We start from the raw sequence: 22,950 nt of genomic DNA, 5'->3' as shown, positions 1-22,950 counted from the left end.
AAAAAAAATCAAGTTCCGGAAATGGTTGTTCTATCCTATGACTCATTTCTATGGTCTCAGCATCCTTCCGCTTCTGGCTAGGCCTACGGTTGCCGATTGGGCTCAAAAACCTCTGATTGTGAGTTTCCCGGCAGCACTAGCGCTGGCGACTTGTACACAATCATCATGGCGTCCCAGGACGGTGGGTACCGGGTCCCCCGAGGGCAAAGCTGAGTGTTAGCCTTTACTGAACCGTCCTGAGCTTTGTGGCTGTTTGTTGCCCTATTAGTTAGACTGTTGTGCCAGCTGGCATGGCTCTTCCCTGCTCTCATGCCCCTCTCACAATAACTGCCTGCCCTCCATTCCTTTATTTGCCCTTTCTTTCTGCCCCCTCCTTCATAGGATCCGCCCAGCTGCATGTCCCAACTTTATGCCCAACTCATCTGCCATTTGTGTGTGCCCCCTGCCCATCTCAGCTGCCATCTGGAACCCAGAGACACCCATTGTGTGCCATCTGCTGGCATGAATGTCCTGTGAGCCATCGGTGCTCAGCAGGGGGCATCGTGCATGTCATGCAGCGCCATTATCCTTACCAGCTGACAACGTCTCGGTCACGTTACCGGCGGGATTGTCAGTCCCATTCGCCAAACTGTGGTGACGCCAATGTATCGGCTGCAAAAAAGTTGCACTTTGTGGCAATTTTTGCGCATTCGGACTCCTGCAATGAAAAACATACCTTACAATTTCTGGAAAAAAGGTTCCATAAAAGTAGCTCCACCCATTAGCGTTACGCCGGGCGCCACGTTACGTCCTCTCGTACAACTCTTGCCTTCCGTTGCCGTGTGTATTCTATACGTGCCATATGTCCAATATATATGTATATATATATGTGTGTGTGTGTGTGTGTATACAGCTGCCTCCGTATTGTATATGTGTAACTCGCTTCTGTATGCCATGTGTGTAATCTCCCCTTCCAGCATGTTCCGTATAGGGGTACGGCCGATGTACACTGCGGGGTTTCTGCCCTATATGACCACAAACTATAATTACGGACAACGTTTGACCGGCCAGTGGTCTGCACCCTGTGATCGTTGCAAACTTACAAATCTCGGGGCATGCTGGGAGTTGTAGTTTTGCAACTATTGGCTATTGCTGCCATCGAATGGAGGGGTCTAGTGCTGGAGGGGGGGGGGAATTAGAAAAATTAGACAGTTGTAAAATGCATAATTTTACCTTTAAACCAAACTCAACATCTGGCTGCAGGCGAGGGAAGAAATGCAGTATTTTATCCTAAAAACACTTTGCGTGAAATCCTCTTTAAAGTGAAGTTTCAGGTCAAACGTCTGTCCCAAGACTGGAGAGGGAAGGGGATATATTAGCTGTATTGTTTTTTTTTATTGTCCTCCGATCCACCGATTCAGGTCCTGCTTTTGGTGATCCAAGATGGCCACCACAATCTTCAGACTTCCTAATCCCCAACACTGCTCTGCTAGTGTTAGACTACCAATGCACTATACCTGCTCTCTGATTGGGCAGAACTGCTCATGTGATAAGCACTGGCCAATCATAGTGCAGTGAACAGTATGCATTAGGTCGTTAGAAAATTGTTGCGGCCACCTTGAACTTGGGGCCCAGAAATTCCGGATTGGAGGGGCAGACAGCAGAGAACAACTACTACAGGTAATCTACCCCTCCTGTGCCTGGACCGAATTCTCTTCCGAAACCAGGGGTCTCTAAGCTGGGCACACGCTTATGGGACAGGGAACGAGGAGTCCGGGGGAGTTTCTGGGTGGTCACAGGCAGAAGTTGGCACCCAGTCAGCCGCTATGACTTTATCTACACTCCTGTAGAGAATGGTGGAGAGCACGGGCAGAAAAGAGTTGTAATGACTGACTCAGCACAGGTGTACACAGTGACTGTGCGGAAACTAGAAGCCGGGGAACTCCGAAAAGTACACCCCTGGACTCCTCTTATCCTGTTCTATAGGACATAGCTTAGTTTGAGGCTTAAAGGACATGACTGCTTCCCTTTAATATGGTGTATGGACTACCGCAGCAGTTCAGACATGTTGGTCTATTCCCTCTGTGTCCCTGAACCTCTCGTGCGTCCCATGTGACACGTATGTACATTATGATATATGCTGTATAATCCCCTGCCCATAAACATATGTTCATGTCCCATCGCATGGACCTGGTGACGGATTTCACTGCATCCTCCCGATGACTCCTTGTGGCACCTGCTGAAGATCGCGCTCTCATATATCATCTGACTTGCGTTGGATGTCATATGACCCCGGCCCGTCATCTGCCCTCAGGAGCTGTCGCTCTATGATGTGCCGTGTGACTGAGCCATCGGTTCTGCCAGCTGACGGATGCCATCAGCGTGAACTTTGAATAGCAATGTGCAGATCTGAGACGCATTTGCTTGAAATAGGTTTTCGACACTCAAAACATCGTCGTATGGGAATGTGGTAAAGAGTCCAGCATCGCAATGGTTGTCCTACTTTTGGAGATCTCAACGATTTAAAGGGGCATCTGCATTAACCATCAGGTCTCCCTGGGTTATGCCCATGCCAGGGGAGTGGAGTGGCACTGTCATGACGCCGCTGTATAATCTATGCAGTTGTGGATGTGTTTGGGTAAGGATATAACTTTACCAGCGACATGCATCCGTTTTTTTGTGGCCGCACCTATTCTATTGACGACTACTACCCCTATCATCATAATTATTGACTCAGAGCAAGTTTTAAATACGGTACGTGCATCCGACAGCACATTTCCCGTGTGAGTTGCGCACGTGTGTTTTGAACGCAATTTGGTCACACGCCGAGTGTGTCGGAGGCACTAGGCAGTTATTGCACACAGTGTCTCTCCATTGCAAAGTGCAGGGGGAGCCATGTTCATTGCGTCCCGCACCTGGGCTCATCATGGTTGAACTGACAAGTCCGAGTGTTGGCCGCCATCAGCGTAGCTGCCTATGTGTCGGTAGCACATTCGCCTTTTACACGGGAATATACGCTGCCGACAACCCTGATCACTGCCCTGTTTATATGAGACAATGATCGGGTGAAGGAATGTTCATTCTGATCGCTGCCTCGTGTAAAAGGGCCTGAAGCTTCGGAGGAGCTGCCGCTATTCGCTCGGATGTATGTGAACAGTTAGGGATGTTCTCTGCACTGGAGATATGAGAGAAAGCAATGATCACAGGGTGGGAGGACTTCTAGCGGTCTATTCATCCCATGAAAGAACAATACAGTCAGGCTGACAACTGGGAACAATTGATTGCATAGCAGATGTGGATGCAATAGATTTTAGGGTCAAAATCACTAAAGGTACTTTTATCTGAGTGACTGCTGGGTGTACAAGCGCCTGGCGACGGTCTATCGCTCTTGTGCTCTCACACTGGAGTGATGAGCGTTTGGATCGGGATGGAGATCGCTCTGATCGCCGCCTTCATTCACTGCAAATAGGCAGTCGTTCATAGATGAACTGCCTGTTTACACGGACCGATAGTCGTTTTGGTTTTTAAGTGCGCTCCCGTATAAACCAACGACTTCAGTGAGTGAGCAGTTTGTCGCTCAGCACCCCGTCAGTGGCCGTGTGTACACTGGACGACTAGTACCCGAATGTTCTGTTTTCACCGATTTTATTATTAAGGGTACGTTTACACGAAGCAGAAAGCTGCGGTACTGCAGAACTTTCACAGCGAATTCCGCAGCATTTCAGCTACCATTAGTACCAATTTTTGACTAGGAATCGGCTGCAGCACTCCCTCTCACCTCGCAATACACTTTGCCGCGTCACTCTAGTGAGCGCCGAGCCGCTGATCAGGTGATCTGGAAGTGGCATCCCCTGACCAGCAGCTTGGGGCTCACTAGAGTCTGCCATGTGACTGGGCATGATATATTGCACTTTGCGAGTACGTGGCTGATTTCTGGTCTAAATCCACGTGGGGCCGAGTTTGACTCAGTTTTGGCTGCAGAAATGCTGTGGAATTTGCTGCAAAATTTTCCGCTGCAGACATTCCATGCAGACCTGCCGCAGCATTTCTGTCCTGCGTGACCCCAGCCTTAAGCCCGCTATACATCAGATCTGGACTGGCTGATTATCTAATCAGTATGGAGGCCTCCCTAATCTCCCCTGGTGACAGATGGGGTTGATGTGAACTGCCCAATTCTTAACACTTGCACACCTATGCCACCCAGCCGAAACGAGTGTCAGCAGAAGTGTTCCACCGACTACTATGAAAAATACTATGGACAGCCTTACAATATGATAGAATTATGGTTGAAGTGAAGCTGTACCTTGGGGTAGGGGGGCTGACACCTTTAACCAGGTATTCGATAATTGGATTATCACTAGGTCCTTAATACATAGTTAATAATTGCCTAGCAGCCACATAATGCCCCCCATGTCAGTAGCTTTTCTCAGTATACGTGTCGGCTATCTGAAATGGAAAGATTAGTAGCCGGCTGTGAACATGTCTGCCTCTCGCGTCCGCTCAGTAACGGGGACAATTAAGAGACCGGTCTCTTTAATTCTGCTGACGCGGTTATCCAACTCGTGTGGAATGATCTGTTTTGTGCGTGGCTGAACTAAGCTTCATGTCTTTGTTTCCCCTATAGAAGTGGAAGAGCTGGGGATGGAGGCAGATGGACAGAAGACGCAGCTGAGCTGTGAAGAAAGTGGAGACGCCGTTCCTCAGGACAGCAGTTCGTCACCACCGGAAGAGGATGGCGCCGTCAGTAATGGAGGGGACTCCGAGTCAGAAAAAGAGCTTGTAGAGTTTAAGATAATTTGGAATAAGAACAAGTATGATGTAAAGCTTCCGCTGGATAGTACCGGAGCAAGCCTTAAACAGAAGATTCATACACTCACAGGTAAGTCCTCAGTGTGCGGTAGGTATCTGTCACTATGATATGAGAAAAACCTGGTTCAATGGTAATTATAGGGATTTCCTAATGAAGTATTAAGTATTCAGTTGCCCTAAGGTTGCTACTCTGCCATACAAGATGCTGTTGGCACTTTCTGATTGCCATTTTTTGTGGATCTGGATACACCACGTTTACTTATAGTCGCACCAGCACTTAAAGGGTAACTAAGCTATTAAAACTTCCGGCATTTCATAGTGATGTGTCAGAAGTATTGATTAGTAATTGCTAGGAGTCTGGGTGCTGCGATGCACAGCGATCACTAAAACGGAACAGGCTGAAGCGCTCATCAGAGCACACTGGCTGTTTGGCGGTTTTGTCCCTGCTTGTCATAATTTGATCTTTTTTAACTGGCTTGCCCCATGGAAAGTACGTGTCCCTTATCCACAGGGAAGGGGATAAGTATCTAACCAGTTCAAGTCCTATGACAGAACCCCACCGATCACGAGAAATGGGGTCTCTTGTCCCCGAATGGAGTAATGGTCACACATGTGCACTACTACTCCATTAATTTCAATGGCAATGCTGGAGATGCCTACTATAAGCATTCTTGTGATTGGTGAGAGTCCCAGCACTTAGACCCACAATAATCCGATCTCATATCTTGTGGATGGGGCATAAGTACTCTTCATAGGACAACCCCCTTAAAGGAATATTCCTGGCAAAACCTTAACGCATTGTTAGGCCGCCTGCAGACGGCCAGGTCGCATCTGGCGGTGAGAATTCTCGCCGCGGGACCCGACCCGAGCGCCTGCAGGGAGCAGCGCGTACTCGCCCGCACCCGCCGGCTCCGGCTGTTTGATGTGCTGGCTTGCGCAGACCTGAGCCGGCGGCGGGTGAGTGACATTTCTGCGCAGGGCATGCCGCGATTTGTTTGCCGCGCGATATTTCGCGCGGCCAAATCGCGGCTGTCTGCATAGGATTGCGTTTGTTAACACAATCCTATGAAGGCTTCCAGCGGCGGAAATTCCGCAGGAAATCCCACCGCAAAATTTCTGCTCGTGTGCAGGGGGCCTTATGCCTGATTTGTGGTTTGAGGGAGCAGCGCATTACACAAGGATTCTCTCTTTGGCATTCTTTGAATCCCTTTGTCACACAGTGAGAGGATGTAGCATACCAGTGTTAAGGCCCTTTTACATGGGGCGATTCTCATTAAGAGTGGTTCAAAACCCTGCATGCAGAGACTGAAAGACTGGACAAGAGTTGTTAGTCTTTGCATGCAGAAAATTGAACAACTAGCCGTTCAGTGTAAATGACTGCAGTTCTGAACGAATGCCTGCTTACAGTTAATGGAGGCAGACGGGGGAAGAGCGATTCTCCGGCCTCAATGTTGGCCGCGCTTTGAGCGATGCCAGCACACGAGTGATCATCACTGGGACATGCTGCCGGGCATCGTTTGCCCGACAGTTCCTTCCATGTAAAAGGGCCCTTAACCAGTGTCTTTAAGGGTGTGTTCACACATCGCTGATTTGCTGCTGATTTTGGTGCAGCTCTGTAGCAGATTTCACTCCTTCAATTTGAATTCAATTGGCAATTTAGCGATGTGTGAACACGCCCTAAAGGGCCATTTACACGGGACGAATATCTCGCAAAATGAACAAAAATGTGTAATAACCATTACTTCTAAATGCAAAACCTCACTTACTATTCGTTAACCTCACTTTCAGTCAGCATAGAAATCGTTGCTGGATCGCTGACTTCACGCTGCGAGTAAACCCTCCCCGCATAGAATGTGCAGCGCTGAGCGAGAAGTCAGCGGTGATCTGTCTGCCTAAACGCTCTGCACAGGAGCTAACAATTTGGTGGTCACGTCGGCACCCGTGTAGTTGTTTAACCAACAGTCGCCCCGTGTTAATGAAGCATTAGACTGGGACTACACATACATTTCGAAATGTGAAAAAATCCCATCAAGCCACCTTTTAACCCTTTAAGGACCAGACACTTTTTAGGGAAACCGATTCTTCCTTTTCCTCCGGGTTCTCAGCTGTCACTAACAACCAAGAACCCGACCTACTCCTGCTTGATTTCAGGCACAGAGGCTTTAATCTTGCCCCATATTTCTGCAATCAGGCGGGAATAAAGCCCAGGACCAAGCGCCGTACATTTACAGTGCTTGGTCCTTAAGGGGTCCAATGAGTGCCGATCTTTTTGCACTGCCCTTGATATAGAACTCAGATCAAGTGAAGGCACCATTATACTGCCATAGTCAAGTGAAAACTCATGCATGTTTTCTTTGTTCTCTCAGGTCTTCCACCAGCTATGCAGAAAGTCATGTTTAAGGGGCTGCTTCCCGAGGACAAAACGCTACGGGAAATCAAAGTCACCAATGGAGCAAAAGTTATGGTGGTAGGATCCACCATCAATGACGTACTGGCTGTTACTACCCCCAAAGAGACCATCCAGCAAGAGGTGAAGGAAGAAGAAAACAAGAAGGAGCCACTGTGCAGACAGAAGGTAAGGCTACAATATGGACATGTTGGCCTTGCGGATGTGATCCTGCCAGCAGATCACTATATACTAGAAGAGCCAATAAGGAAGTAGCTGTACTGCTGCTGATTTTCTTTTTTGTGACGTATATTTCCTTTTCTGACACTTCTTATTTTTTTCATATATATATTTAAGCAACACAGAAAGGTACTGGACAAGGGTAAACCGGAGGATGTAATGCCATCGCTGAAAGGTGTTCAGGTAAGGGGCATCTATTTTATTTTGGTGGCCTGTGCTACCTGTCACCTGAGCACAGTAGACAGCCATATTGTAGTCTGAGCCTATAAGGCTCAATTCAGATGTCAAATTCTGCAGCCCCAATCTAAAGCAAACTGCAGTACATATGGGTGGGGTTTTCATTGCAGAAAAAGGGGCATGCTGCTAATTTTTAAATTGGCAACAAGTATTTTTTATGTTTTGGAAACTTTATGGATTTTCATCACGGATTTTTGTCTCTTCAAGCTACTTCCATACGTTGCAGGTTTTGACTGCAGATCTATGTGAAAATCCACGTACAATGAGCGGATTTTGCTGCACATTGCACCCCTCATTTAAAGAGGTGAAATCCGTGCTGAAAATCTGCGGTATAAATTAACATGCTGAAGAATTAAAGGGAACCGGTCACCAGAAAATGTTATTTCAATCCACCAGCTTATTGTAATAGAGCATTACACAAGTAGTCCACACATACTTGCACCCAAAAAAACCCCCACAGCGTTTCCCCGAAAATAAGGCATTGTCTTATATTATTTTTTGCCCCAAAAAGGGCACAGTGTCTTATTTTCAGGGGGAAGGGGGGGGGGGGGGGCGGCTTACCTGGTCCACGATGTCCCGATGGTCTCCGGCGGCACTGCGGCAAGAGTCCTCCCCGTCTGCCTGCTCAACTTTCTGACAATGGGGCTTTGAATCCCCGCCTCCAGCAAAGCGAGCACTGTGATTGGCTAATCACAGCCGGCGCTCGGTGAGCCAATTGCAACCATTCAGTGATGTCATCCACTGAATGGCTGTGATTGGCAGATGGCGCTGAGATTAGCTAATCATAGGGCTCGCTCTGCTGGAGGCAGGGTATTCAAAGCCCCCTCACCAGCAGAAGCTGAGCAGGCAGAAGGGGAGGACTCAGCTGTTTGCCGCAGCGCCGCTGGAGACCATCGGGAAGCCGCGGACCAGGTGAGTATTGATTTATTTTTTGCCACCTCAGCTAGGTCCTATCTTCAGGGGAGGCCTTATATTTTAAGCCTCCCACGAAACCTGATAGGCCTTATTATCAGGGTAGGACCTATTTCCGGGGAAACACGGTAGCAGTAATTGGAAATCTTACATTATATTCTGTACATCCAGTACGCATATGTACTGCCCTGAGTCAGAGGTTGCGCCATCAGATCTCCAGGTTGGTCTATCCCAGATGAAGCCCGGCCTTATTCTCTTTCTTACTGCCCCCCAATTTGAGGACCTTCGCTCTCCTAGCGGTGAAGTCTTGCACACACGCCGTGTGCCCATCCTGCCACATCTTGTCGTGAAGTCTAGGTGATGGCATGTGTGGACGGCTTGTGCAGCACTTCTTTATGCTGTGCGATTTAAAAACCCATTTTCTGGTGACCGGTTCCCTTTAAAATCCGCACATTTGCTCAGTTTACGCTGCAGATGTTTGCTACAGCATTTGGTGAGATTTCTTGGAATTCCTGTTGCTGGTACTATAACCTGCTGCAGGTTTTCCACAGCCAATTAGGCTATATGTGAATGTACCCTCAATGTGTAGGAGTGAAACCGCAGCAAAATCTGCATAGAACACCTTTTTGCAGTGGATTTGCGATGAGCTCTGCGGAGGTGAAATTCCACCAGGCATGGCCGTGCCCTAAGAGCCTGATGTCACGGTTTGTTTGGTGTGACCAATAATGAGTTAAAGTGTCATAGTGGTTTATGGCTTCAGCTTTTCAGGGGTTAATACATTGCATCACACAAAATGTGACACCATGAAGCTTTTGTCGCAGCCATTATGCATTTTATCGGGTATGTTCAGACAACTGGGTTATACAAATAGATGCAGTTGTGCCGCATTCACTTGATCGGGGAGCTAACGGCACCATTTTTTGTCTAGAGGCTGTGTTTGGTATTACAGCTCATTGATTACAGTGTTTTGATGCTCTTTACTCATATGGAGTCATGTGCTTTATTACAGGAGAGACTTCCCACTACTCCTATATCTGGTATGTACAATAAATCAGGAGGAAAAGTCAGACTGACATTTAAACTGGAGCAAGACCAGCTATGGATTGGTACAAAAGGTAAGCAATGAGGGGCCGATTACTTAAAGGAGTTTTCTGGGATTGGTCAATATTTGTCCAAGGGAACAAAATAGGAAAAAGTAATAAATAGTGCAAACAGTATCCCCTGCTGCGGCTGTGCTGAGCGCTGCCTCTGATTCGTCACAGCGCTTAGCCAATCAGAGGCAGCTCTGAATATTTCAATCCCCGGCCAGAAGAAGAGCAGTGCGGGGACCTGGAAGATGTCGGAGATGACAGCGCTTCTAAGGTGATGTATAATAATTTTTTTTCTTTTCTGCAGCTAGGAATGATTTGCAGGGTAGGGCTTGTATTTCTGCCGGCCCGATTGACAACAAGGTGAAACCCCTGGATGTGACAGTATCCAGGGGTTTCACTTTTTTTTTTTTGCTTTGGTCACGTGTTTTCTAAACATGCAATGTGCGCTTAAAACCGTTGTCCTATCTCTTACAGGTGCGATTTTTCTTTTCGTGCTTGTAAAAAATCGGACACGTGACCACTTTCAAAGGAAAGTATTAATTCTTATGGTCACGATTATTATTTTTTAATTTTTTTCATATAAAGCGCACCTATACATGCGCTAAAAAAAAAACCGCTCGTTCGAGTGCTTTGCTAAGGGCCTTGTCACTTGACTTTATTTACTTGGCTGTAGCAATGAAGTCACGTCTACAAGACATGACCGTTGTAGACAATCGCTCGCCTCAGTGGCATGTGGGGGAGGGGTGGGGTGGGGACCCTTATGAAACATGAACTAACAGAACAGCTGTATGTTAGGGAGGAGGGAGCGAAGGTTTGGTTGTATATTCGGATAGGCCGTTGCGCAAACAATTGTGACTTAATTTCTTTTTTTTTTTTTTTCATGCAGAAAGAACAGAAAAAATCCCTATGGGTTCTATAAAAAATGTACTCTCCGAGCCAATTGAAGAACATGACGACTATCATATGATGGTAAGGGGCTTCTGTCCTTTTAGGGGACTATGAACAATTGTAGTTCCTAAGGGGAACCTGGAATGTTGAACATTCAGCCCCATCTGCTGGCATCATGTTATAGAGCAGACTGATAGGAGTAGGGAATCGTATCTCATGAAAATCGCTAGTTCGTGAGATGTGATGAACAAGGAGGCTCCGTAAGGAAACATGGGCTACAAAACATTGAAAATCGCAGCAGTATAGAGCATGCCACCATTTTTTATTTTTTTCTCGCAACATAGTATCAGATAAAACCTCACTAATGTGAAGCAGCATGTTTGAAAGCATGGGCTTCACATACATACGATTTGTAGCATTGTTGCATCGCAAGAAAATCACGTGATTTTGATGCCCGTGTGAAAACTGCCTATGGGCTTAATCATATGAGTGTGCCCTATTTTGGTCTGTGAAAACGACCAATTTAATGGTACTCTTATAGGGGATGATTGTCAGGCTCAGAAGTGCCATAGAGTTGTCCCAAAGGGATCACTCCTGTGCTTTCACACAGGGCTGTAGTCGTTCAGTGAATGGAGGTGGAGCGGGCCGGAGATCTTTCGGCTGCCTGCCTCTGTTCACGCCGTAAATGCAGTAGTTCATAGATGAAAGGTTGCCTGCTTACACTGAGCAAGAACCCGTTCACTAGTCGTTTAGTTTCAATGAGCTGAAACTAAGTGACCCGCAACTACTGAGCAATTTCTCACTTGTTGGGTCTTGTGTTTAGATGGGACAACTATCGCTTAATCACTCGTTTTGAGCAGTATTTTCGCCAACAGATCGCCCGTGTAAAAGTACCCTTAGGCCCAATGTCCACTTGCATGCAGCGGAATCCAGCCGTGCCCACGGACATGGACATAAAAATACATTTTCTGACCTGTCCTGCTCCAGCGAGGGTCTCTTCCGTACCGCGGATCGGACTGCTTCCGTTGACTTCACTGGAAGCCGTCCTGCGGGGTCCGCTGAAAAATGGAGCATGCTGCGATTCCTTCCCGCGCATGCGATTTGCTTGTAACTTAGTCCAATAACTTATTCTGAGTTTGTGAGTTAGGAGTCCAGTGGGCGGTCCTACTCGGTGATTGACAGCTATTGCTGTAAGCACACTTGGGGGGCCTGTCAATCATTGCCTTTATATTTAGACAAAAGCTGCAATGGCCCAATAAGATGTGATGTCACGCTGGAGGTTTTCTATAATTTTGTCGCTTTTTCTAACTTTTCTCCTATTGAAATATGTTCTTTTTTATTGGCAGGCATTTCAGCTGGGTCCTACTGAAGCATCTTACTACTGGGTATACTGGGTGCCCGCACAGTATGTGGATGCCATCAAGGACACTGTGTTAGGAAAATGGCAGTATTTTTGAAGTTACGCTCACCTCTGGCACAGGACACGAGACAGTAAGAGGAGCCAACCGACAGCCACACCTTTTCTCACCCCGCATCCTCAACACCAGTACCCCAACCCTGCAATTGAATCCCTTTCTTCACTGCTCCACGGAAACTTACAGTGGTGGAACTTTTGCCATAGCAAAACATCCTGTAGGACAAAGAAGGCTTATTTTATAGGAGCCAGAGGTGACCGATCCAAAATAGTTTACATTTTTAACTCTTGCACGTTGCAGGGTCATACCTGCAGCTGCGTCAGCCATATATCCAAGTCAGTAAAGCAAACCCCTCCTTTTTATCCCCTTTAAACCTTTGTCACAGCTAGGCAGACCTATAGGGAACCCCAATATATAGGTCTTTCTTCTGGGTAGCCTTGGGAGTATTGGATGATTTGATGCTGACAACCTGCAAAACTTGGAAGACCGTCGCCAGCAGATGCCACATCTTCACTGCATGCAGGGACCCCTTTCAGAACACATCAAGAAACCCAGCTGATTGCTGGGAAAGCCCTCATGAAGCGCGGCAAATGTTTCCATAAATTCTCTTTATATTTAGTAACTGCCACCACAGTAACGGAGGGATGTCAACTTGCTTAATTGTTTTTTTTGTTCTTTTTCTTGAAATTTTTTGGGTTTCTTAAGGGACCTTTCACACGGGGCGGAACTGTTCGCAGGACGCAGCACAGGTGCGGATTTTGTTGCGTTTGCAACTGCGGAATGTCTTGCGGAATTTATAGCGTTTTTTTTTTCTACAAGACTTTTAATTGCGGAATTACATTTCCTCTGTTAGAATTCCACAAGACATCCTTAATTCCGCTACAAATTTAATCTTGCGGTTTTTAAGTAGAAGATGTGCAGAATTCAAGCCCCATTGGGAACATTTGGTGACGCTGCAATGTCCGTGTGGACCAATTCAATCCCGTGTGAACGATTTCTATTATAGAAATAAAATAATTAATTAAAAGGATGCAGGAGAGGCTGCACTGTACAAAATGTCCTTGTCCGATTTGTAACTGGTTTATATAATGCAGCCATACACGATGGTACAGTGCTGTGTGCACTGGCTATAGGGGATATTCTATAGTACACTATCCTACCAAAAGTAGTTGGACACTTGAGCAAAAATCATAAGTCGTAATTATTTCCATATGGCTCCTTTGGCCCTAATGACATTGGGTATACACTTCAGCTGGTATTTCCCTCCATTCATCCTGTAAACGTCTGGTGAGTTCTCTCAAAGAAGATGGTCGCTGTTCATATTTCCTGACTCAACATTTCAGTTCGCTGCAGAGATGTTCAGGTTGAGACTCTGTGCAGCTGGTCCAATTGTCAAACATCCATAGCCTCAGACCAATGTAAAACTGCGTTGAATGTGTGACAAGGCGCGTTGTCTTGGAAGTATGGCCGACCATTCCCAGAGTATTACCACATTGTCAGCAGCACATTATTGTCTAGAAGCTCAGGGTACACCTCCGTGTTCATCGGTCTTGGCACTACAACCAACGGACCAAGACCATGCCACGTGAAACCTCTACTGTAGTTGGAAGAACACACTTGGACCAAAGCCATTCCCTAGGCTCCTCCACCTCAAGCTACATCCATGTGCTGTGAAAATGGAGTAGCGTGATTTGTCACCCCATAAAACGTTGCTCAATTGTCTGATGACGACACTCCTTGCTCCATTGTAGACAGGTTGATACGTTGGACTTTGTTATGGACGGCTTGTGTGCAGCGGTATAACCCGTATATTTAATGGCGTGCAGTTCCCGTCACGAACTATGGTTGACACCTCCAAGGGGGTCTGTATCTTATGTAGAATGGTTTAGGACGTGTGACACGCCAATAAGACATGATCCATTTTACTGATAAGGGGCTGTCCATATACTTCTGGTAGGATAGTGTATAAGATCAGTGGTGGATTAGGTAGCCCACGGGCCCTAGGCTGCTCTCATTATTTGGGCCCACCGTCGCCTTGCCATGCGCTAGAAAACTCCCCTGCCAGCATTTAAAGGAGGTTTCAGAAGAAAGTGGCTGAGGACTAGAAAGGGTACTTAGTGAAAAACTGCCATGTCCCCTGCAGCTGCTCCAGACCCCACCACTTCAGTCTAGAACGTTTGCCCAGTGGTCATGTGCTATTCATGTAGACATGAGCGCAGAAGCTGACGGACCCTTTAAATTAAGTCAGACCCTGGACGCAATACAGAAATATATAATATCCAGATCAAACCCTCTAAATGCAGAGCCTTTAAAGTGTAACAGGCCCCAGACACTTCCTCTCTGCTTTAGGACCTGCAGAGTCATGTGACCTTACTTATCAAGGTCCTTATGCAGGTCCTGTGCATCATTGCACAATGCTGTTATTTGCTATGGCCCTGGGTGACTGCCTGAAGTGCCCATATCATCTGCCATTATAGGAGACCCTTCTGGTGTAGGGAACGTTTGCAAAAAATCTGCAGCAAAGACGGCAAGTGCAACATGCAGATTTCACCGCCGCAGATTCTGCCGATTTAAAAACCCGTATCTCAAGTCCGTTTTCTGACGGAAAAAAATCTACTTAAGGGTTCGTTCACGCTGGCAATAGTGATTTTTTTTCTCATGAGATGTCTGAGCGTCAGCGATGCCGCCGCTTGTGATTTTCTTGCACGGTTTTCTCGCGATACACAATAGGTGTTTCTAATGTTAAAAGCGAATAGCAATGCGATAAAGCAAAGCCTTCATAGGGAAACATGGGTGATTCTTAAAAAATAAAGCAGAAAGACGGGACCTGCTGCGATTTACAAATTTCGCAACATCGCAGATGTGAAGGAAACCATTGAAAAGCATGAGTTTCATAATTCTGTATTTTCACTCTCGCATCATTTAAAAAACGTGCGACTTTCTCCCAAGTGTGAAGGCACCTTTATGTGGATGAAACCGGTGCTGTAATCCACTTTGGATTTTTCGTGTGCAAATCTATAGCATTTCCAGTATGTGTGGATGTACAGTCATTATAAGCCCCCTATATAGAGGGTATACGGGAAGGGGGGGGCTTTCTAAACACACAGGAGGACTAAGGCTGCCTGTCCATGGGCGTTGCGATATCCCGCAGCGGATCTCCAGGAAAATGTCGGATGGACTGCATTATAAGCAATGGGGGTCCACCTGGTCCCGTTCGGGTCTGGCATGTGTCGGATCTGGCAGTTCTAGTATTTTTGTTTGTTTGGCTCTGACTTAAGGCCAGCTTTACACGAGCGATACAATCTCGATGCGACAGCACTACAAATCCCATGTATGTGAAGCCCCTGCTTTCCAATGGGTTCCTTCACATCAGTGATGTTTTGTACGCTGCTACATTGCGAGAAGAAAACAATTGCGAGTTGCTAAATATTACCGCGATTTGTGAGGTTTTGTAGCCCGTGTTTCCCTATGGAGCCTTCCTCTGCATTGCATCGCACACGTTTTCATGCGGCACAATGTAACTTTTACAGTAAGAAATCCTATTGTAAAAGGCCCCAAATAAGCCCTAGCTACATAAAAAACACCTAAGAGGCGCTGTCAGCTCCCCACACGTCCCCCCTGAAGCTCTGGCACTTTCTTGAAGTTGTCCCTCAGCGCTTCCTGGTTTGATGGGTCAAAATCCTCGACTCCAGGAAGCTCTGGCTGTGATTGGCTGAGCTGCGGTGCTCGATGAACAAATCACAACCAGCGCTTTCTGGAGGCGGGTATTTTCAAACTTCTGACCAGGAAGCGATAAGGAAAAACTTCAAGCAAGAGGGTCGGGGACCTGAGGAGAGGTGCGGCTGAGCCGGACTTTGTGGCGATGCAAAATCATTTTGCCGTGAGGAAACGCAGCGATATTGCGCAGAACACCCGATACGATATCGCGGTCATCTGTATGAAAGATACTCCCATTTGAATTGCTTTAAGTAAAATTAACCCTTTGGTATTTAAGTAAAATCTAAACCTTTATTATAACGCAGACGGATAAACACCTGTATTTAAAAACCTGGTCTGCAAAGGTCAGTCCATACTGCCATGTTTATGGACTGACCTTTGCAGACTGGGTCTTAGTGCGGGTCTCCCACGGGGACGGCTCCCGCAGGCTTCTATTGAAGCCTATGGAAGCCGTCCGGAACCGCGACACACCCGCAGCTGAATTCCTGCTCTCCGGCGCGGGAGAGCAGGAGTTCAAACAAAAAAAAGGAGTGCACGGCGCATGCGTGCGGCGCGCTGTTGGCGTGACGAGTACATCCGCCGGGCTGAAGAATGAAGATCCGGCCGCAACGGAGGGCAGATCCGCAGCGTCCGGACAGGTAAGTAATTCTTCTTTTTAGGCCTTATGTCCGCAGGAAAGGAGAGACTCGCTGCGGGATTCTGCATGAAGAATCCGCGGAGGGCCTGATTTTCCCCGTGGACATGAGGCCTAAAGGTTTAGATTTTATTTAGAATTAATACCAAAGGGTTAATTTTGCTTATGGCAATTCAAATTTAGTATCTTTAAACCCAGGTTATTTTTAGGCATGCAATACTATTAGTACCTAAGTGAAAGAGGCCTAAAGGGGTTACTGAACTATTAACTATTGAAGACCTTTTGTTAGGAGAGGCCATCTATAGTAGAGCAGCAAGAGTCCGCTGGTGGGGACTCCTGCAGATCAGCTGTTTGCTGGGCTGATGCACTCAGTGGATGTCTGCCTGAAGCAAACAGCTCTGTTCCCATTGTAGTGGTGAGGCCTGGTATTGCAGGCAAAGTTCTCATTCATTTCAACACTAAGCCTCGCCCTTTCCTTTCTTTCCCATATATTGTCATTAATAGGAAGCAGACAGTCACACTGGTTATTCACTTTAAGTCTGTATACTCTTTAAAGTTCTCACTGTATCTTGACTGCCTGGCATGCCACTGAAAAGGATATTTGGGAGGAGTATAGTGAGAAAAGAACTGTCATCTGCTTTCAGCCAGTCAGCATTGTGAGTGTTGCTAATTGGCTGAGAATAGATGATAAAGTTCTCCAAAATATCCTTTTCAGCTTAATTTCAGGCATAATGTAGAACTCTTTGGTTCCAGGATCTGTAGAGTGGGATCTTGCAGGATGAACCAGTTTAAACGCGATCATTATGATCATTTACATGTGATGAATAATACTAAAAGGTGATGTGTTAAAGGGGTATCCCGGGCTATTTCTATTGATTGCTTTTCCAAAGGATAGGTCATCAATAAATGATTGGCTGGACCCTAGACAATAAACTGTTCAGGTGATTGTGTTTAGATGTTGTCAGCAGTGTAAGGAGCAGAAGCAGAAAGCTATGTAGTGGCCAGCAGCGGTCATTGATGCTAATGGGAGCTGGACCTGCAATTACCAGCGTCGCTCACTATAGAGTGGTTGGAGCTATCTGCTTCTGTTCTGTATGCAGTGTGTTGGGGCTGACAGCAGGCACTCAAACAGCTCATCAGATACTGAGCCGATCAACTATTGATAACCTATCCTGAGGAAAGGTCATCAACTGAAATAGCCCAGAATATCCCTTTAACTCAGCCTACTTTCATTATTTTTCTTTTATAATCGGTGCCATGGATTATGTCTAGTATTGCAGTTCAAGTCCATTGAAGGGAATGTGCTGGGCTGCAATACCACACACAACCTGTAGACAGGTGCTCTTATTGAAAGAAAGCAGCCATGTTTTTCTAATTCGGAACAATCCCTTTAAGGCCAATGACAGATGAGCGTATTAGATACACAGAAATGGTTGTAATGCACCTGTCTGTGTCCAGTCTAAGGGTGTCATGGACTGCATAGTCCAGTGACAAATGTGTGGCGTCCTGAGCTTCATTACTTCATTGTAAAACACGCTTCTAATCCTGTTAGATCACTTATGGTGAATCTCACCTCCAGCCAAATAGGCAAACCTGACTGCTCCGCAATGCATGTGCGCCCTCACGTCCTGTGACAGGAGGCAGCCATATTAACTCTCATGGCGCTTATTCTCTTTCCCATGGTCACCCAGTGGCTCCTCCCCGTCCTTTTTACAGGTCTCCTTGGCAGCCAATCACAGTAACAACACCCTCCCATCCCTCTCAGTGTGAAAAAACCTGCATGTTGGCATCTATGCCTCTATGGTAGTGGTGGCGAACCTATGGCACATATGCCAGACGCGGCACGCAGAACCCTCCCTGCTGACACGTGCCGCCGTCAACTACTTGTGTGTCACTGTTACTTGTGAAGCTGTCTATTGGAAGGCAGCATTCCTGCAAGTCAATGTTAGACTCGTTATACAAGCCTTATTACAAGGCTTGTATAAAGAGTCTAACATTGACCTGCAGAAATGCTGCATTCCAATAGGTGGCGCTGAAAGGTACTGTTTCATCTCCTTTATTGGCATACTACCCAGAGGAGCATGAATGGCCTTATAAGGCTCCTCACTCACCTTCTAGGTGCTCTCTAGGTGGATTTTGGTGCAGATCCGAAGCAGAATTCATCTCTTCAATAGAAGGGTGATATCCACTGCGGATCCGCGTCAAAAATCTGTATCAAATGCTACGGATTTTAACGTGGAACTACATCAAAATCCCCAAAGTGCGCATGTACCCTAAGGCCATGTCCACATGGGAAATCCGCATTGCAAAAACCTGACACCGATGTCTGCGCATATTGTATACGGACATCCTGATTATGAAATCTGTGTAAAAGAACCTTAACCCCTTGGGTTTCTTCCCAGCCTTCTGCAATGCAACAACTTTGCCCACACATTGATTTGGCAAACGTTTGTGGTGTGTGCCACCTTTATTTAACAACCAGTCACTAAAGTCTATGTACAATCTGCGTGTGTGGAGCCTGGCACCAGCTTGCTGCATAGACTCCCGGCATGTATAACAGTGCCCAACTATACCCAGAGTTGTGGTCAGCATAATAATTGGGCATTATATTTAGCGTCTTATGCTGCCTTCCTCCAGCTGGCACAGGGATGGGTAGTAGATGTGATGTATGGAGAAGATCACTGAGCATATTGTCATCTGCCAGCTGAGCTTGGAAGATAAATTGGGTTGTCAGACTAGCACAAACATTAGCGGAGTAGCTTCCCTGCCTAGGAGAATTCTCCTGCTATGCCAACCATAGGAAATCCAGGGGCACAAGGTCAACAGGGCAGAAGAAAACCAATGGCGTCGCCCTTCATGCGGTGCAGGCCAGATGTTGATTGATTACTGTGTCAGTTGTCTGCAGTTAATGTTCTCAAATGTGTAATTATTTTTAGTCATTAGTCTTCACTGTGGTGCAAATGGTTATGACTCAGTGACCGTAAATAAGTATTTGACCCCCCCACCCCAAATAATGATGAGACAGATTACTGCCATTAGTGCAGCTGTTTATAATGCAACATATCCTCAACAGTGAACTGAACGACTCCTGGTGCTCACTGTAACCCCTGTCATTTTTAGGCTGGATTCAGACGACCGTATATCGGCTGGGTTTTAACGCCCAGCCGATATACGCCGTCTCTCTCTGCGGGGGGGGGGGGGGGGGCCTGAAAGAGCCAGGAGCAGTGCTCTGAGCTCCCGCCCCCTCTCTGCCTCTTCTCCTCATTGCAAATAGTGCAGGGGGGTGGAGAGGGGACGGGAGCTCAGTTCCTGCTCCTGGCTCTTCCATCCTCCCCCCCCCCCTCCCCGCAGATGAGGACACTGTATATCGGGTTGGCGTGAAAACCGAGCCGATATACGGTCGTCTGAATCCAGCCTTATAGAGAGAACGCATGTAGTTGGACCACCACGATCGATGCTTTATGGCATGCTGCACTAACATCCAATATCAAAGCGCATTGATAAAACGTCGCATGCAAAGCTCTACAACTTCAATTCCAAGAAAGCTAGGGCGCTGTGTAAAATGTGAATTACTGTAAAGAAAAGAAAATGCAACGATTTGGAATTCTCAGATCGCCATATATTATCCACAATAGAACACATATCAGAAGGGGACCGAGAGAGTTTTTTCCATCTCACTTAAAAAATAAAATCAATTAAAAATTGATGGCAGCGACACGTCTCAAAAATGTTGGGCCAGGGGCAACAAAGAGCTGGAAAAGTAAGTAGTACTAATGAAAAGCAGCTGGAGGAACAGTTGACACATGACACAAGTCACATGACTGTATAAAAAGAGCATGTTAGAGAGGCAGAGTCTCCTAGAATCAAAGATGGTCAGAGGCTCACCAATCTGTGAAAAACTGCATCTAAAAATTGTAGAACAATTTCAGAAAAATACAGTACATAATATCATCTAAAGAGTCAGAGAAGCTGGAGAAATTCATATGTACAAGGGACAAGGCCAACAGTCAATATTGGATGCTTGAGATCTGCGGCCTTCAGGTCACTGCATTAAAAACAGGCATGATTCTGTAATGTAAATCACTGCATGGGCTCAGGAATACTTCCAGAAATCAATGTCTGTGAACACAATTCGACGTGCAATCCACAAATGCAAGTTAAAGAAATATCTATATATCAACACAATCAGAAACGCCAAGCAAAATGGTAAACTATCCTGTGGTCAGATGAATCAAAATTTGAAATTGTTTTTGGAAACTATTGACATCGTGTTCTGCGAACTCAGGAGGAGAGGGACCATCCAGCTTATCAGCGCACAGGTCAAAATCCTGCATCTCTGATGATATGGGGTTGCGTTAGTGCCTATGCCATGGGCAGTTCACACATCTTGAAAGGCACTATCAGTGCTGAGCAGTATATAGAGGGTTTAGAACAACATATGCTCCATCCAGACAATAACACTTCCAGGGAAGACCTTGCATATTCTAGCAAGACAATGCTAAAGCACATTCTGCATCCATCACAACAGCATGGCTTCACAGAAGAAGAGTCCGGGTGCTGAACTGGGCTGTCTGCAGTCCAGACCTTTCACCAATAGAACACATTTGGCGCATTATTAACTGAAAAATTCGTCCCAGGACTGTTGAGCAGCTCGAATCCTACATGTTTAGGGCGCATTCAGACGACCGTATATCGGCTGCTGGCCGATATACGGCGTCTCTCTCTGCAGGGGGTGGAGGCTGGAAGAGCCGGGAGCAGTGCACTGAGCTCCCGCCCCCTCTCCACCCCCCTGCACTATTTTCAATGAGGAGAGGCGGGATGAGGGTGGGGCTAATTCCCGCAGCTTAGCCCAGCCCCCGACCCGCCTCTCCTCATTGCAAATAGTGCAGCGGGGCGGGAGCTCAGAGCACTGCTCCCGGCTCTTCCAGCCTCCACCCCCTGCAGAGAGAGACGCCGTATATCGCCCGGCATGAAAACACAGCCAATATACGTTTGTGTGAATCCAGCCTTATACAGCGCGGTGCTATGCAGGAAAACATCGCTCATGTGCAAAACCCATTGAAATGAATGGGGTTCATATTTGTTTGTTACGCAACGCACAAATCTCGTGCGCTTTTCTTGGCCGTGTAAAAACCGCCCTTATGGAGCATTCGCACGGCATTATTTACTTCGCTGTGTGATTAGGTCAGGCGGTTCCTTCACAGCTGACAAAAACATCACTGTAACGGAAGCAGGGGATGAAAAGGCAGTGAACCATTCACTTGCATCAGTGAAGCAAGCCCCACTTTGGCGTCTGTTTAAGGCTATGTTCACATATCATTAGGAACCTCTGTTCAAATGTTCTGTGGCCGACCCGGACCGCGGCTGGACAAAAACTCCTGCAGGAAGCACTTTTTTTAATCTAATTGAATGCCAGACGGCTGAACAGAAACTGAACAGACCCCTTTATGGTCAATTGGATCCGTTTGGCACCATTTCAGCTGAGGGAATCCCCCTTGCCGGCTCTGGTAATGGAACAGGAAAACTGAATTTCCGAACGCAGATGTGAACATAGGCTATATCATTGGCCGCGTTTACACTGAACATGGCGCTATCCAGAAGCAACAACCGCTGGTGTGAACAGGCCCTTACAAGGGCTCCGGTTGTTCTCATTACGCTTGTGGTACGGAATAAAAACCGCAGTGGGAACGCTCCAGAAATGTGATGGAAGCCATGACGGGATCAGGAACGCATTAGGCTACTTCCCTCATGTCCACAGGGAAAATCAGGCCCGCTACGGATTCTCCATGGAGAATCCGCAGCGGGTCCCTCCTGCCCCGCGGACATGAGGGCTGAAAAGAAGAATAAACTTACCCGCAGCTGACCGGGCAGACCTTCTCTTCTTCGCGGACGGATCTTCTTTCTTCGGCCGGGTGGATGTGCTCGGCACGCCAGCTGCGTGCCGCGCACATGCGCTGGGCACACCCGCCGGGCCGAAGAAAGAAGATCCTGCCGCGAAGGAAGGAAGGTCCGCATCGCCCGGAGCAGGTGAGTTTAATTCAGGCTTCCATAGAAGCCTGCGGGAGACCCACACCTAAATGGAGCATGTCCATTTTTTTTCATGCTCCAGAATTTGTTAAATTGACTTTTATTGACGATCCGCGGGTATTTATCTACCCGCAGGTGGGCAATGCATCCCTATGGGGTGCGGATCCGCGTGCGGGTGATCCGCTGCGGATTTTAATTGTTCTTTTGCCCGTGGACATGAGGCCTAAGACTCCTTGGCACAACTCACATCGGACAGCACTCATCCGAAGCGCTAAGCGCCACACATTGATATACGCTATTCGTGTCCGAAAATCAGACAAGAATAGGACATGCTGTGATTTTTAGGCGCAATGGCCACGGGCGGATCGGATTCCCCATGTGGGAGCCCGCAGCCCAATCCGACCTTGCCCGCGGCCAAGGACCCTGCTTACACATCCGGGTCATTTTCTTCACTGCGGATGTGTACAGAAGCGTCGGCCGCCATACACGCACAGTGGAGTTTTGATTTCTTTTGAACTCCTGCTATCCCGTTGCTCCCCCCAATACAATTGCGTCCAGGCCGCGGATCGAACGGCTTCCATTGACTTCACATCTGCATTCAGGGTTCCGCTTTCC

General features: G+C 47.1%; 1 protein-coding gene across 2 annotated transcripts; it reads left to right on the top strand.

Annotated features, from left to right (window-relative positions):
- Positions 1-34: 34 nt before the first annotated feature.
- On the top strand, positions 35-13,013 carry UBFD1 (ubiquitin family domain containing 1). Of its 2 annotated transcripts, none has more exons than XM_066576459.1 (7): positions 35-118; positions 4,604-4,858; positions 7,155-7,363; positions 7,532-7,597; positions 9,573-9,678; positions 10,541-10,623; positions 11,889-13,013. In XM_066576459.1, the coding sequence occupies exons 2-7, from the start codon at positions 4,621-4,623 to the stop codon at positions 11,997-11,999; spliced, it is 813 nt and encodes a 270-aa protein (XP_066432556.1). In that variant the 5' UTR covers positions 35-118; positions 4,604-4,620; the 3' UTR covers positions 12,000-13,013. The 2 variants fall into 2 exon arrangements, with proteins under 2 accessions (XP_066432556.1, XP_066432555.1); XM_066576458.1 differs by having other exon boundaries at positions 49-181.
- The last annotated feature ends 9,937 nt before the right edge of the window (positions 13,014-22,950 follow it).

Source organism: Eleutherodactylus coqui, chromosome 8, assembly GCF_035609145.1.
Source record: "Eleutherodactylus coqui strain aEleCoq1 chromosome 8, aEleCoq1.hap1, whole genome shotgun sequence".
Classification (NCBI taxonomy): domain Eukaryota; kingdom Metazoa; phylum Chordata; class Amphibia; order Anura; family Eleutherodactylidae; genus Eleutherodactylus; species Eleutherodactylus coqui.
The sequence above is the reverse complement of the archived record's forward strand: the minus strand, read 5'-3'. Positions and strand labels throughout refer to the sequence as shown.

What these genes read in the sequence shown, in the direction of transcription:
- UBFD1 (XM_066576458.1), top strand. An exon ending in AGCCACTGTGCAGACAGAAG is followed by an intron (nt 7,364 to 7,531) that starts GTAAGGCTACAA and finishes TATATATTTAAG; the next exon opens with CAACACAGAAAGGTACTGGA. An exon ending in ATGACGACTATCATATGATG is followed by an intron (nt 10,624 to 11,888) that starts GTAAGGGGCTTC and finishes TTTTATTGGCAG; the next exon opens with GCATTTCAGCTGGGTCCTAC.